The sequence below is a fragment of the Protobothrops mucrosquamatus genome, unplaced genomic scaffold (genome assembly GCF_001527695.2).
Source record: "Protobothrops mucrosquamatus isolate PMUCROS unplaced genomic scaffold, P.Mucros_1.0 scaffold_306, whole genome shotgun sequence".
Taxonomy (NCBI): domain Eukaryota; kingdom Metazoa; phylum Chordata; class Lepidosauria; order Squamata; family Viperidae; genus Protobothrops; species Protobothrops mucrosquamatus.
Genome location: NW_015386382.1, coordinates 481,266 through 497,277, shown reverse-complemented (window position 1 = coordinate 497,277; position 16,012 = coordinate 481,266). Strand labels below are relative to the sequence as shown.

Below are 16,012 nucleotides of genomic sequence, written 5' to 3'. Positions count from 1 at the left end.
TAAACTTACTTTGGACAGGATAGAACAACTAATAAATTACATAGGTTATTACCATTATAATAACGCTGATTGATTTATCTATGTTTAAATTTCAATTATTACAATTTCTGTTAAAGTATGCCATTTAAAAGAATTGAATAACAACTGTGTAGAGTGTTTTAATTGGAATATCTTACCTTAAACATTTCAGAAACAATATAATTCTATTAAAGCTAGTATTTAATTTATGAATATATTAATCTACAAAGATGTGTGTGTATGTGTATGTATGTGTATACACACACAAAATGCAGTTTGATCCAAAGCAATAACAAAAATGTTTCTTGCGTTTACCTTATTTATTATTTCAGAACATAATTTAATAGGCTAGGAAAATAGCTGGCTGTCTTCTAAAAGGAAAGCAAGATGAGAAAGAAATCCAATACTAATTATCCAAATAATTACTGAAATGAAAATGATCTTATTTCCCCAAACCTTCCATTTATTTTATTACAGATATCCAAATGCTTTAACTTTTTTCACTCAGTCAATCTTTCCATTCTGAAACAACACGAAGATTCAAATATAAGAGATTATAACTCTGAATTATAAGAGATATAACTCTGAAGCACAGACATACATCCATGGAAATATTATTTGGAAGTTGGAGTAAATTACACAGGAACACCATATTTACTTAGTATTTCTATCACAACATTCAATGTGGAGAGTACCAGTGAGAATTCATCAATGCATGTCATTTGCTTTTAACATGATTGTATAATATCTTATATAACTCTGTTCAAGGCTTTCTTGGCTCAATCACTCTGTTCACAATTAAATCAATTAAGAAATGGGCAAAAAGAACATTGCAGGTAAATACTGATTTTTTATAACAAGTGATTAATGTTAACAATGAGCCACTTCAAAGAACTGTTTTTTGCAGGTAATATATTTTCAGTCAATAACTGTCCACAAGATATGAAGCTTATCAATTACTGAAGCCCCAGGGGTGATAGGATATTTTTAAGACTCTATTAGCATTGTATTGTGTCAAAAATAACCAAGAAATCATTCATCTTTCATAGAAGTGTTTAATGACAACAATATCATTTATATTTTCTATATGCCACTTGCAGCTGATAAATTCCGACTTCTAGTTTCTTATTTCATTCATGCTAAAACAATACACCACATTATATTCTAATACAAGTTCTGATTCTGCAAGAAAGCAGGTCTTGAAAACCTCAGATTTAAATCAGAAGATTGCAAATTGATTGAGGAATCTCATCCATATGGGATTAACTTAGACAAAATATGACTACAAGCTCTATGAAATTTTAGCTATTATAGTGACACAGATCCCTTTATTTTAGAATCTTACTTCATGTACCAGGGTACTTTTCCATGTAAAACATATGCTCTCTCTATATGATCTCTTTCTTTCTTAGGTTTAAAAATTACTTGCACTTTTCTGACATGCCTATCTGGATAGAAGCATAAGAAATAACCCTCATATACAGGTAGTATGAAATAACACAAAATACTATTGACACTGAATGATAAAGAATCAACATATTATCAATCCAATATTCACACTCTATGTGTATGCATGTCTATGTGTGAGCATGTACTCTAATTTCTTGAGCACTTTTAAATGGTAATTAACAATGTAAAAAGACTCAATCCCTCCCCCAAAATGTTATGACTTTAGATTAGAAAGAAGGCGCTTGCTCATACCCTCATACCTATTGTTATGTATTGATGTAAATTGCTTAGGAACTGTTGAAAATGCTTAAACGGCTGTGTCTGTTTAAACTCCAGGCTGACTGTCTACATACTTGTTAGCTTGTGTTTGAGCGGGAAAGACTGCTTTAATTCTATTGGCCGCCGCCTAGCGGTGATCCGTATAAATAGAGGTTTACCGGCAGTTACGGCCGCTTCTGTTGTTAACTTAATAAATGAGTTCTTGTTGCACCAATTGCCTCGACAATGCCTCACCGAAACATAACACCTATTTTTCTGATTTAACTCTACACAATGTCTTACCAGGCTTATCCTTTTATCTCATTGTCTGCACTATCCCCTTGTCTACCCGCTCAAACTCTACAGCTCCATCTGAGCTTTTAAAGAAAACTCATGTCTGATGGAATCTTGTGGATAATGAAATTCAGGACCCTGAAGGGTAATCTCTAGCAGGTAAAAAGTTCCAATTTCCTTGATATATCTAATTTAAAATATCATGCACTTGGTGATGGTAAAGACCTCAGTCACTAAGAAAAACTGCTCTCAGTGTAAATAGTACTCAACTAGCTCAGTCTTCCTCTGAGCCAAAGATTGCAGTTGATGCCTTAGGCACTAACATAAACGCTTACTGAATGACCTTGCCATCTGCTCTATACTGAGCCAAGCTGAATATGGAAATATGGTAAGCATATATAAAATAGCAATTTTTAAATAGTGAATGGTAAGTGCTTGCAGGCATCGAGCCCTTAATATATTGCAAATAAATAAGAAAACAGTGCCCTGATCACAAGGGGGGGGAGAGAGGGGTAAAATCTCAGCAAGGAAGGAAAAAAAATAAACCAAGCAATTAATCTACCGTAGTTGCTATTGTAAGGAAAAATACCATGCAGTGTAAATTCTTGCTTTTTCAACATATTCCTTTCTTGAAAACAGTCTGTGAAGCATGAGATAAAATAGGAACATAGACGTTTGCTACTTGTAATTCATACTTTCTATGGCTAAACCATCATGGAAAAGACAACAGGGCAACTAGACAACCGGGCAACTAAAACACAGAGTTCAAGATTCACTGAATTTGGGAGGCATTGGGTATTTCCTTATGGCTCCAATCAAAGCAGGTACATCAGCTTTAAAAAATGTATTATCTTCAAACTTACTTGTCTGTTATTTGGATTACAGGACTCTTTCTCCAAAACATGTAATAATCTGATTTGATAGAAACCCAAGGACTTTTTATTCTTTCTAGTGACCCTTTCTGTTGCTTTCCCAAACACATGGATTGTCAAGAAGACGCAAGGAGGTTCTCACTATGAGGTTTATGTGGTCTGCACTTGGATATATTACATATAAAAAGTTCTAATCAGCTGAACTTCAAATTTGTTGTATAGTACTTACCAACACTTGGCATACACCCCCTAAGATTGTGTTTAATCTTACAGGAAAGAGTAGAATATAGGCTGTATTTTTTTTAAAAAAAATCCTTCAAAAGAAAAATAGAACTCTCAAGAGAGAATAAGGTTGTTGGAATTATTTAACTACTGGCTCTTAATGGGATTTATAGTAAAAGAAAAAGATGATGTTTCTGATTTCTGGTAGCATTTTGTTCTATTTTGCCCAGGCTGAGCATATTAAAAAAGCAGAGGAGGATGTTATATTAAAGTGTTAAAATTCCCTCCTCTACTATAACCTTTACAAATGAGTACACTCACTTACATTTTATAATAGGAATAATTTTTTAAAAGTCTCTGGAAGGGGCATTCTTATTACAGTAAAGGTCCACTTCAGACCCGATTGAAATGAAAAGAAAACGCACAGCTTACATCTAGATACCAAGTGGTAATTTCTAGGGAAACATAAAATGCCAAATGTATAACAATTATGTTTTATAACTCTGTGTTCAAAGAACTTAATAGTATTTTATTGCACTGAGAGGCTTCAGCTGAAGCAGACCTATTTTACTGGAGTGCTCCCTGCCTTATGTTGTTAAAGCACTTCATCAACTTTCTTTCTTATTATCAGCAAGAGAAAGATGTGATTAATTTTTGAATATGCAGTCCTAAAAATCTGGCAAAAACTAATTTCTCTAAGCAGATGTCTCAAACAGTTATATAAACGGATGAATTAAATTTCTTCAGGAATATCAGAAGCATAAGATATCTGATATCAACCCCAACAAAGGCTAGAATTGTGATAATTATCATTGCATTTAATCTTAATTACATTCTCTTTCAAACAGTTGTTAAAAACTTTAGGGTAAGGGATAGAGGAAAAGACCAAAGATTAGATAGGCAGATAGGCAGGCAGAAAGACAGATAAATAGACAGTCATTCATTGTGTCAAATTGTATTTTAATTTTATTTTACTCTAATACCTAGTAGATAGATGTCAAGTGGAGAGATCACAAAGTTGTTGTCAATATTTTTATTATTTGTTATCCTCAAATAAATAAGTGCAAACAGCTGGCAGTGACTGTGAATCAGCTGAATAAATTATTCTGTAGGCTCTGTAAGCCAGGGCCAAATGCCTCTTCCCTCTTCTGAAAGCATGAATGTATTTTTCAGACATGATTACTGCAGTAATGGTAGAATACATGTATTTTTTGTCCTGGAAGGCAGTCTGAGTTTCCATACTGCAGTCCCAAGATGTTATGGTCTAAGGAAGTAATATATCTTAAATAAGATGTTTCTTATCAAAGAAAGAAAAATACTTGGTTTTTATTAATAAAATATCAGGCAATTTTGTTTTAGTTCTAGTTAATATTGTTAGGGACTATTCTCCTTTTTATTGTGCTTTTAATTAGTTTAATTGGTATCAAAATTATTTGGTGCTCTGTCATTTTTTTGAGATGGAAATAAATAAATGTATTTATCAATCAATAAATAAAATAGTACAAGTATTTCACTGATAATTGAAATGAATTAATTACTGATGTATGTATTGAGTGTAAATTTTCATTTCTGTGAACCACTTGTGAATCCTAGCTATGGTATGAGACCTCAATTACAATAGTGGTTAAGGTATTGGCCTAGAATTCTAGTCCTGCTTTAGGCATGAAAATCAATTGGGTGACTTTGGACCAGTCACTATCTCTCAACCCAGCCTACCTCACAGGGTTCTTGTTGTGAGGAAAACAGAAAGAGGAAGGAATATTAGGTATGTTCGTTGCCTTGAGTTATTTATTAAAAATAATAATAAAGGTGGGATAAACATAAATAAATAAAGAATACAAGACCTATTAGTTCAGATGGTGATTTTTATAAATAAACAAACACCCAGGCTGTTTTTTTCTTTGTAAAACAGATTACTGTATCCCTTTGCCCAAATATCTATAATGTAATACAGTTTGTAAACCCCTTTTTTTGTTAAGGAAGAAAAAAGACTTTACTCTATACTTTACTAAATGACATCATCATAACAAGAACAAAATTATTTTTACTGTCCACTTCCAGGGTTCTATAAATTATGCGGTGCTCATATTTCATCTAAAAAAGCACACTATATATCTTTTGATCTTGACTTTAAACAGGCAAGTGCTCTGCAGGGATGTCCTACGGAATTGCTAAAACTGAGTCCCATTTCATAAATAACACAATGAACCACTATTAGTTTGACTAGAAACACATTCATGGTTGGCTCACCTAAATTAATTGCCTTTTTGGTGAAGTGGGAGGCATATAAATGTAATGATTAATTAATTAATTAATTAAACAAAGAAACAAACAAACAAACAGGCTAAACCAGTAGTAGATATTTTCCAACATTTGTGGAAAGGATGCTAGATCAAGAATATTGCTAGAAATCCCAAAGAGGAAATAGTTTACCTTGCATACAAGGAAGAAATAAAAATAACTAACATTAGGTTTACTGTAAAATTAATTTAGGATGATTAATCTTCTCACTGAATACTGAGGGGGGGGAAATCTATATGTTTTGTTCCTGATCATTAAATGTTGTTGCACCCAGATAGGTTGCTAGGAAAATGTGCATTTTATCACAGCCATAGTAAAAGTCATTTGATTCTATGAGTCCTATACTGATTAAAGCTACTGTTATGGTGAAAAACCAGAGCTTCACTGAGAATCAAGTTCACTGAGGATGTCCATGAGAGTAATTGGTAAACACTGTAAAAATCAATATGCATGTAAGCCTCTACAAAGCAACTGGCTTTGTGTACTTGATCTACTGAATACTCCCCAAACATGCAAAGCATCTCCTTTGACCTCTCTGCACCAGAGAGGAACTTACTGAAGGAATGGCATTCCCTTTATAACACAGATAAGCCCTTTGAAACTGACCTAGCAACATACCTAACTAAGCAATTACTAATTTTAGTGGATATTGCATCAACCCTTATCTTATTGAGACTATAAATAAATAAATATGGTTCTTCAAACATCAGGAAGTAGAAAACAGAGAAACAATGGGGCTTCTTTCTCATAACAAAGGAATCACCTCAGGAAGAAGTTCAGGCCATTTTTTGGCCCGCCACTTTTTGTATATTTTTAAAGGCACAGTCAGGAGCTGAGACAGACTATGTGTGCGTGAGAGACGTTTGATTTTTTTTCTTTGGGAGAAAAAAAATTCATGACCCTTGAAGTCAAACAGAAACAGAAAGTGACACTACACATATAGATAGAGATTGTCCTTTTGAGCATAATCTTCTAAGGCATCTTCCATCTTTGAACACTCTTCTATCTTGTTCCTCAGATCCATAATATTCTAGCCAGGCCTTTGGCTCAAAATAGTACATGGTACATGTCTCATTTAATGTTGCTCAGGTATTGCTGAAGTTTTGACAACTATCAGGTAGTAGGGAGGGATGCTTACAGGCTGTAAAAGTTTCAAAACCAAAATATTTCACATTTGAAATGTCATATTTTGAATACCCAAAAGTTTTTTTTTCTTCTGACCTTAACAAAAATGTTCCAGTGCTGTTCTGATTACTCTGTTTCAAGTCTGAAATAACTGTTTAAAATTCTAAAACTTTAAAAGAGGCTATTTTGAATTCAGAATATTTCCAGAACATTCAGGTCAGCTATTTCAGATTTAAAATGGGGGGTTCTGAACTTGAAAACAACACGTTTTATGGTCAAAATGTTTTGAATTTGAAGCGGTTTTATGGTCAAAATGTTTTGAATTTGAAGCGGTTTGTATGTCACTGACTATAGAGATAAGATAATAAAACAGCACTAATTGGCAGTAATTGGCAGTTTATAATATGTGGATTGGTACAGTACCTTAAATCATTTACTCAATGGAGATTTATTAACTCCAGTAGGTGAAAACTTTGTTTTAAAGATAAAATCACCATATACTGTAAAATCTTTCATAACTCATTTCCACATTTCCCACATTTTTAGTGAGGTTTCTAACATACAGTGTTTTAGAATTCGAACAGGCAAGCATCTGCTACACAACACCCTAATAATTGTTGATAAGAAAGACAAAAAAGTTGGGATAGAGCACATTGCAATACCTGGAGATAGTGGAATGGAAAACAAAGAACTAGAGAAAAATTACAAAACATAAAGACCTGCAAATAAAAGTAGAACAACTGGGGCAAAAGAACACAAATGTGGTAACAATAATAATAAGTGCCTTGGGTGCAATTCCAAAACATCTGGAGCACCACTTTAACTCCATCAGCATTGACAAAATCATTATCAGTCAACTGCAAAAGCCATCTTTATTTGGAACAATGTATATTCTGAGATGATACCTTTAACACTATGAAACAACAGTATTGCTTATCCTAGACTCTTGGGAAGGATTTAATAGGTTGATAAAAATGGCAGATCCAGTCTAAACATCTTGCTGACATAACTGACGCAAGCAAAATAATGTATGCTATAAGAATGTTTTAGCAGACAGTTCTGGATGTCCAATGCCTTGTTTGCAAATTTTATCCATATGTATTTCTGACATATATAGGAGACTATGCTAATAATTACTGATCATGTTGATCAATTATCTCCATAATTAATACCCATGCACAGAGCACAGAAATCTGCAGGGCTGACCTTCATGTACTTAGCTGGGACAAACAGTTTTAGTGAATTTTTTTTATCAGGAAACACAGCAATGGTAAACATTTAATCTATTCATCCATTTCCCTGCATTTTCAGTTTGGATCTGGACTTAGTTATATTGATAGTGGAGTGGATCCAGACTGTAGATGTAACAGAAAGCAGGGCAAAATATGAAACACCCTTCAATGCTTTAGCACATTATTATCTACATCTGTCTGGCTACTGGTTTCAGAATTTCAAGCAAAAAGTATTCCAACTCCAGGAAGATGCTACAAACCTTTTCCATGCAAACTTTACTTCCAGTTATATAATGTAGAGAAATAAAAAGAGTTTGCATTTAACATGTGCAAGCTATAATTTATTAGATTCATAATGAGAAAGGCAGACCAGGCAAGCAATGTTCAAAGTGATTAAAGAGCTAACATAGTTGGATGCTCTAAGTCTAAGCAGCATCCAGACTCTTATATAGTTTTTCATATATAAACTGGTTATCAAAGGAATGCATCTTTTGCATTGAGCTGTATCTTAGTTGTTCCATTTACTCTTTCATGTCATTCCTCAGCAACACCATATTATTGATATTTGCAAAAGATTAAAGGCTACAAATGTGATATCTAAATTGCTTGTTGCACACCCATAAAATGCTAAAATGGTATTACTGTAATTAGAATACACTGTATAGCACACGGTGACTCCTGCTTTTTATGTGCCACTTGGTTTCCTTTAGGATAAATGACTAAGCCTGAATACTTTGCTAGGAGGGAAATTTTCTGTTTCATTTCTCCAATTGGAAACAGGGCTGCCCTGTGACTGGAGACCAGATTTCAATGTTTGCTGGCACATAGTTGTGCTGAGTAGCTCTGGGCACAAGTAAACTAGTAAATGCCTGACTTACTAAATTATGATCAGGGGAGCCTTTGCAGTTCCAACAGAAAGTGTGTCTCTTCTTGGGTTGCTTAAATTGTTCGGTCTTTAAATATTCAGCATGAGGCTAATGTGAACTGATGAAGGGAAACTGCAAACATTCACTGGCAATGTAGACAGGGAGTCAGAGATATGCAACATATCACCTGGCCTGTGGAGGTGGAAATGATTTATATTTAAAGATGTTGCTGTCTACTTCCATTGCTTTAAGGTGCTCTTAATTAGTGCAGTGCTTGAAGCGAAGGAATCATTCAAAATAAGGAAACACGCACGCACAGAGAAGCATCCAAATGTGTTGCTTAAACAACTGACAGGAATCCAAGAAAGTCTTTTTCAACACCTTGGCCAGCCCTCCCCAAAAATTCAGCAAAGACATCAACACATTTGTAAAAGAACGCTGCTTTCTAATTATGTTACTTCTGCAAGGGGGGGGGGGAGGATGATTTCTTTACTGCCACCTGCTGGAACTGGCAATAACCCTTTGTCATACCAGAGGCTCAAGCACTCTCACTTTAGAGGACAGTTACGGCAAGCATTTAAAAAACTATGATCCGAAACACTTACAGTACATTAGAAGTTTTTATTGTTGCTCTGTTGCCATAACAACATAAATGCAGCAGCAGATGACTTAAGCTAAGTTTGCTGCTCATCTGGCAGTTAAAATGAGTACAGTTCACTTCACAAGTTCCCCATATGGACCCTTAGTGTATAGTAATGAGGAAACCATATGGTGGAAAAGAAATGCACAGAAAACAATTGTGCTCCAGTGGATACGTAAATCGGGCAGAAAGTTATGAGGTCCACAGCAGAGAGCATGGTCTGTGTGCTGGCTAGCTCAGGGGTGGCTCTTCCAGAAGGGAATTCCTCCAGCCTTTTCTTAAGCTACTTCTTAATGTGCATGTACAAATTGGACTAAATAGATATTGAACATTTTGCAGCATCATTCACCTCCTAAGCTGTCAGTCTTGCATACAAATCAGCACATGGTAGCCTTATCTAACCGTGCTTCTTAAAAGAGAACAAGAAATATCTGGACATTGACCTATTTCTAAGAAATAAAAAAAATGTTTGAGATAACCATTTTAGAAACACTTGCATCTTTTTGCATTTACTCTTGGCTGTAAATAATCTTGGTATATACAACACTTTTCAGAAGGTAGGTAGAAAAGTAAAATTTACATTATATATAACACATTACTTAAGAATTTCCAAAAAAGAAAAAGAAACCCCAAACCCAAACAAAGCCTATAGCTCACTCTTCTGTACAAATGCCCAGTTCAGAATATACTGTAGGACTAACCAGATATTCGACTAGTAAGACAGCTTGCTACAAGCTGCAAAGTCAATTTTGTACTACACATGCTTCATAAAAGATGAATATAAATGCATTAGTTAGACACGGTAAGCTAAATTAGAAGGTCAGGCAGGGCTGGAAGGGCTGAAAAATCACACAACCAATGACTGTAATTACTCTTTTTTAAAGTCTATTAAGTGGTGTTGTTCTATCAAGGCTCAGGGGTATACGACATGAAATACAAGATAAAGTAATGTGTATTTATTACTCCCACAGGATCAATTTACTAGATATTTTCAGCTCCACAGAACAAAATACACAAATGCAGTCTTTGTTGCTTTCCTCAAAATTCTGGCACATATATTTCCAAAGGAACTACTGTGTTAAGAAGAAAATGACTTTACGGGATTAGCATCTTTTCATGTGTTTTATCATTTTGTTGTATGTGTATATCTAAAGGTATGACATTACATTTTTTTAAATAAGTAGTTCAATCAAAGTGAACAGCTATTTCTCAGTGACAAAGACTTTTTATCCTATGTTTTAATCCCTGTGGCCAAACCACTGAAAAGACCCTGGTCAGAAACTGGGAAAATCACTTAGGGAAAATCACTTAAATTCTAATTAAGGGTCCATTGAATATATATCACCTTCCTATTTTTGACTTATTATTTTTATGTTTTCCAAACCCCTCACCACACAATTTCAAATGCTGTGTTATCTCCTGTAAATCACTGTTCTAAGATCCTGTATATGACAAGTGTCTACTTTATTAGATGGACAATCTTAATTCCTTCTGGATAGAAATTGTGCTTCAGGCTAAGTCAAGCTGTTTGTATTAAGCGGTAACCAACCAACTACATATTGCACCCATGCTCAGAATCCTTGCTCTTAGTCTTTTGCTTTAAGAGAACATGGTCTAAGAGCAAAGTGATCTGTATGGCTCTTTCTATCCTTTGTATGCTAAGGATTTTAATCATAGATTCTAAATTACACAATCTGTTGTAATCAATTGTTGAGTAAACACTAACCCAGTAAGAAAAAGCCATGGAATGTTTACATATTTTTGCTGACCTTCAAGAAGAAGTTCTCCTGCACAATTCCAATATGGCTATGACTTTCAGTTGTCAAAATGTCTTTGTTTTAGAGTTATCCCTGGTTTTGGATTTTTCACAATACCAACATAATCTCCTCCTATGTGGTTTTAGTATAATGCCTCATGCAGAAAAATCATAACATTTTAGTTCTTGTCATATCACTATGAAAGTAGTACTGATGACCCATTTTACAAAGCAAGGTATTTCCAAGATAATTGAGGAAAAAAATGATATACTGTATATTGTAAGTGCCCAACTATACAAGATGAATCAAGCAAATAACAAATGAAAGTGCCCTATTAGATAGTTCATTCTGGAGTAGAATCTCTCCAATAATTACTATTCTCTCTCAGACAACCAAATGATACGACATATGGCCACATAAGCTCCAGCTTCGAGAAACAGCACAACAGACTTCTAATGACAATCAAGTTTTTAACTGACCCCATCTAAAAGATAAACACAAATTCAACCTTCAGTTTTTGCAGAATTAACCATTCTCTGAATCTATACTGTCAAATGAAGCAATCAAACATCCTACCAAAGTATTATTCAATTTAACAAGATAGCTGAATAACATCTGCTATTATTTTAAAGCTAAAATAGGCCTTCATTTCAAAGGAGAAAAAACTGAGAAGTGGCCATGTGTTCTGTTTTCTAAAACGAGTCCAGAATTTCAGGTGCCAATGCCCAATTCACAATGTACGTTCAGCACGGGAATGCCATACAAGTGCTTAATTTTTTATATATTCATGATAATGGAATAACCATGAAGATCATTTATTATCATTTTTAACCCACTTCTAGCTACATGATACCTGTGATGTCCTCTTCAGCATTCCAAAAATATTGCCACTGTTCACTCCCACATTTCTATGACTCAGTTTACCTGAAAACTGCCTGTTGGCAAAATCTTATCTAAATGATTGTTGTATTTTGCGTGTATACAAAAAATATTATACTGAGACCTAATATATTCAGCTAATTCTTTTTAAATCTTCAGTGCCTGAGTACAGTGACATATCTTTCTGGCTTTCATGCTTACCAATTTGACTTTTTTTAAAAAAAATAAAATCCTAACATCCTCTAACAAACCATTTTTATAATTATGGTACAATTCTCACAATCCAGTTCATAAATATCCACATTCTTTGTTTCATCAAATACCATTGTGTTTCCTTCATATTTCTATATAGGAAGCCTACCCCAGGAATTGGGGACTTGTTCAACAACATTCCTTCTAGATGATATTTTTAGCATTAATGTTAAAATATTTAATGCTAATTTTAGTATTAATTAGTATTCATTAATTTTATTATTGATATTGAATCACTGTGGTTAATTTACCATTAACATTTATGTTAGCCAACTGGAGTGTCAATGCTGCAAATGAATTTGGCTGAAGCCATTTCTACTTTGCTTTCGGTTGCCACAGAATTGGAAGGTGTGTGTGTGTACTTTTAAGTTTAGACAAAACAATAAATTGTCCTTTGGGAACTAAGGTCATTGCTGCCTGAGTTTGGTGGGCTGAAGTTTCCGTTAGAAAGCCCGCCAAAGTAGATTATTGGGGAATGTGATTTATGACCTATTACTGGGGTGGGAAATTCAACTTTGTAATATTGTAACCTTTGGGAGAGAACTTCAGTTTTGGTTTCATTTATGATCATGCCGATACTATGTAGCCAATAAATATGTTTTTTAAGGAAACCTCTTCTCTTGGAGTTCTCTTTTTACTGGTCTCATTTATTGGAACCATGACATGGTGTTTATGAGAGGGGGTGAGGAGATTAAATATGTTTGATTAAAATGTTTATGTAATGTAAGAAGTCCTAAAGACTTACTTGGTAAAACTACAAACTAAGTTTGTGTATTTGCTTGCTTGGGCTTTTGATAATGGAATCGCTGGATAGAAAACCTGGAATTTTTTGACCATCCATACTGATCAGAAGTAACTCTGTATCTTCCTCCAATTTTTAAAGCATCTATCAGTACTGATGGTCCAATTGCTAAAAGAGCTATGAATCCGACCTTCATGTGTGCATGATTTTGTGCTTTATACATAACAATATTTTCTTGAACAAGGCTCAGTAAGTAAAGGTAGCTGTTGCATCTCTTTAAACACAGATGTATTTAATGAGAATACAGCTGAATGCAACAAAGCTGAACCAGATACAAACAAGCTTCATACACAGCATGTGGCTGTAGTATTCTAAATGTAAATGTTGACTGCATATTGTGCTGAAGTGTTATTTGAAAAACACATGATGCATTACAGACTTAATCATAAACACAGATACATATGTATGCACACTCATACACTACATTTTGCTGACCTTTGGCAAACGCTCAGGGTCACCAGGATGCCTTGGGATGACTTTCTGTAACCTTTGGAAGCCATAGTCAATGGTTGGTTCATTCAAAGCTGGAACAAGAAAAATAGTAATTAAGCAACTGAGTATTCCACTGAAAATTCTTGAGTTCTAGAAGCTATCACAATTCTGGAGGATCCGAACAAATTCATTCCCTAAAAGTTTTTTAGTCTACTACTTGTTTTCAACTTTTCCAATGTTATCTTATTGGAAAGGTTATGGAAATGAAACAAGACAAAAGGCCCATCACGTTTCACTTTTATGACATATATGAATATATATATATCTCCATGTATATTTTCCTTATGATATTAATGATGTACTTTTGAGATGGAAAATGAAGAAAGGGTTTTTGCAGATGCCAATACTACTTAAAGCAACAAAATCACAAGTGACACATATGAAGAATCAGAAGAAGAGTTAAAAACTGCATGTAACTAATTGCTCATATGTCAGCTTCTAAACTTGAACATATGTGTAAAATGATGATAACCTTCTATTTGATAAGTAATAAGTACTGTTAATATTACACTTCACAAAGAGTGACCTGAAATCATGGAAAATTTGGTCAGTTCTGTTTTACTTATTAAACATAAACATTTATGATAAATTCTCTTTTCAGAAAAAAAAACTGCAAGCACCTTTACCAAATCTGTAACATCCATTTAGCAGTATCAAAAGATGCCAACACAGTGAGAACACAAACATTCTAAAAACAAAATGAACTTTTAAGAATCCATGGACATAGAAGAAAAGTATATTTATAACATGGCAAAGTAAAAGTTTCTGCCTCTTTTTAGGGAAAGGGTTTGCCTTTGGAGATGATTAAAATATGTTTATGTATAGATAAATAAAGTTAAATAATGGCATTGTATGCAGTATATTCAACAGTTTGGATATAGTGTATTCTTCCAATTAGACATTTTCTATTATAACATATTTTATTTCATAAACTTTTATCTATTTCCATGGTTGCTTATGTTATTTCAAGACAATGATTTTTAATTATTCTACAGGGTTACCACTGTGATAAGCAAGGAAGAGCAGACAGTTTCCAACAATAGGATTCACAGACTGTACCACTGATGGTGCAGTGATTAGAATGCAGTATTGCAGGCTAACTCTGACCACAGTCTTGCAGTTGATCATGACCGATTCGAGGTTGATTCAGCCTTCCATCCTTCTGAGGTCAGTAAAACGAGGACCTGATTGTTGGGGGTAATATGCTGACACTAAAAACTGTTCAGAGAGTACTATAAAACACCATGGAGTAGTACACAAATCTAAGTGACATTACTATTGGTATTTAGTCACTGTCCTCTATCCAATAAACTCCAGTCTGAGTCAGAGTTTATTATTTAACATTTTAATATCAGGTGTCACAATATTTTAAATTTCAGTGGGATATCGAAATTTATTGAAATAGGAAGCAACACCTTCCTATTGTTCAAATAAATAAAATGAAGTTCTCATTGCAATAGTGAAATTTTGGATTAACTTGTTACTTCATACAGCTGAATAAATGGATTCTTGGAAGTTTTTCTTGTTTTTAATAAGAGAAGCAAACCACCAAGCGTAAAATATGTTCCTTCATTCTCACAGGTCCTACTATAAATGTTTTTCCATAGATAAAAAGATTAACGATTTTTTAAAAAAAATATTTTAGATTGAGTAACACTTTTATTTGTATTTGTAACATTCATCCATACATTAAAAACAAAGTTAACGCATACTATAAAAATGCTTTCCCATTACTCTAAGTTTCAAAAGTACATTGAAAGTACTGCTGGTTTTAAAGAAGGTATTAAATTCAAATAGGTCCCAGGGCTAATGGAAGCAATTTGTGCACCAACCCAAACTGACTGGCCTACTTTTCAAAATACAGATATGATAATCTCATGATTTTAAAAGGACATTTAAATTGAAAGACTGTGAATATAGTATATAATTATACCAATAGCACCCTTTAACTTGTCAGCTTGTAAATCTAAATGGCTATCAATCATTTCTAAAGAGGAAATAAACCTTAAAATTCTTTGATTGACTGTGCTTACTTTTTATGTATTCTTTTTTTAAAAAAAAGAAATGGAAAAAATGGATTAAAGTGGCCAGAAATCCATTTACAAAAATACATTATTTTACATAGGTGACTAAAAAGCCAGTAATTATTCTTCCCAAAGAAAGTACTTTCCCTCACTTATGTATTTTAAGTTGTAAGGAAGTTCAGATAAGTTTTTTATTAAAATATTTTTCTAAACGAAATGCTTATTGAAGTAACTAATATAATACCATTTTCATTTAAGGTAATGCAATCATTTTTGCAAATATGAGATTTAAGCCATTTTCTCCTATCTAAACAATAAACTTTCAACCTGTCTCTTGTGTGAATTAACTAAAATTATACCCAGGTGCACAAAACCTGTCTGTCTATGCTCATGTATGAGTTAAGGCATAATATTTATTATTCTTTCCATTTTATGAATTACTATTTAAACCCTTGAGGAAGAACTTTCTTTGAATGCAGTCAGGTTTAGAAACTCTTTATGCAGTGTACTTAAAATTGTACCTTAAAAA

The 16,012-nt window shown here is 33.7% G+C and overlaps 1 protein-coding gene across 1 annotated transcript in view; it reads right to left on the bottom strand.

The window, feature by feature from the left end:
- LOC107302951 (EBF transcription factor 1) overlaps positions 1-16,012 on the bottom strand; it is a 118,114-nt gene that overhangs the window by 22,549 nt on the left and 79,553 nt on the right. The window contains exon 6 of the mRNA XM_015832117.2: positions 13,403-13,491. Coding sequence (XP_015687603.2) covers positions 13,403-13,491 — 89 coding nt within the window. The remainder of the gene's footprint in view (positions 1-13,402; positions 13,492-16,012) is intronic.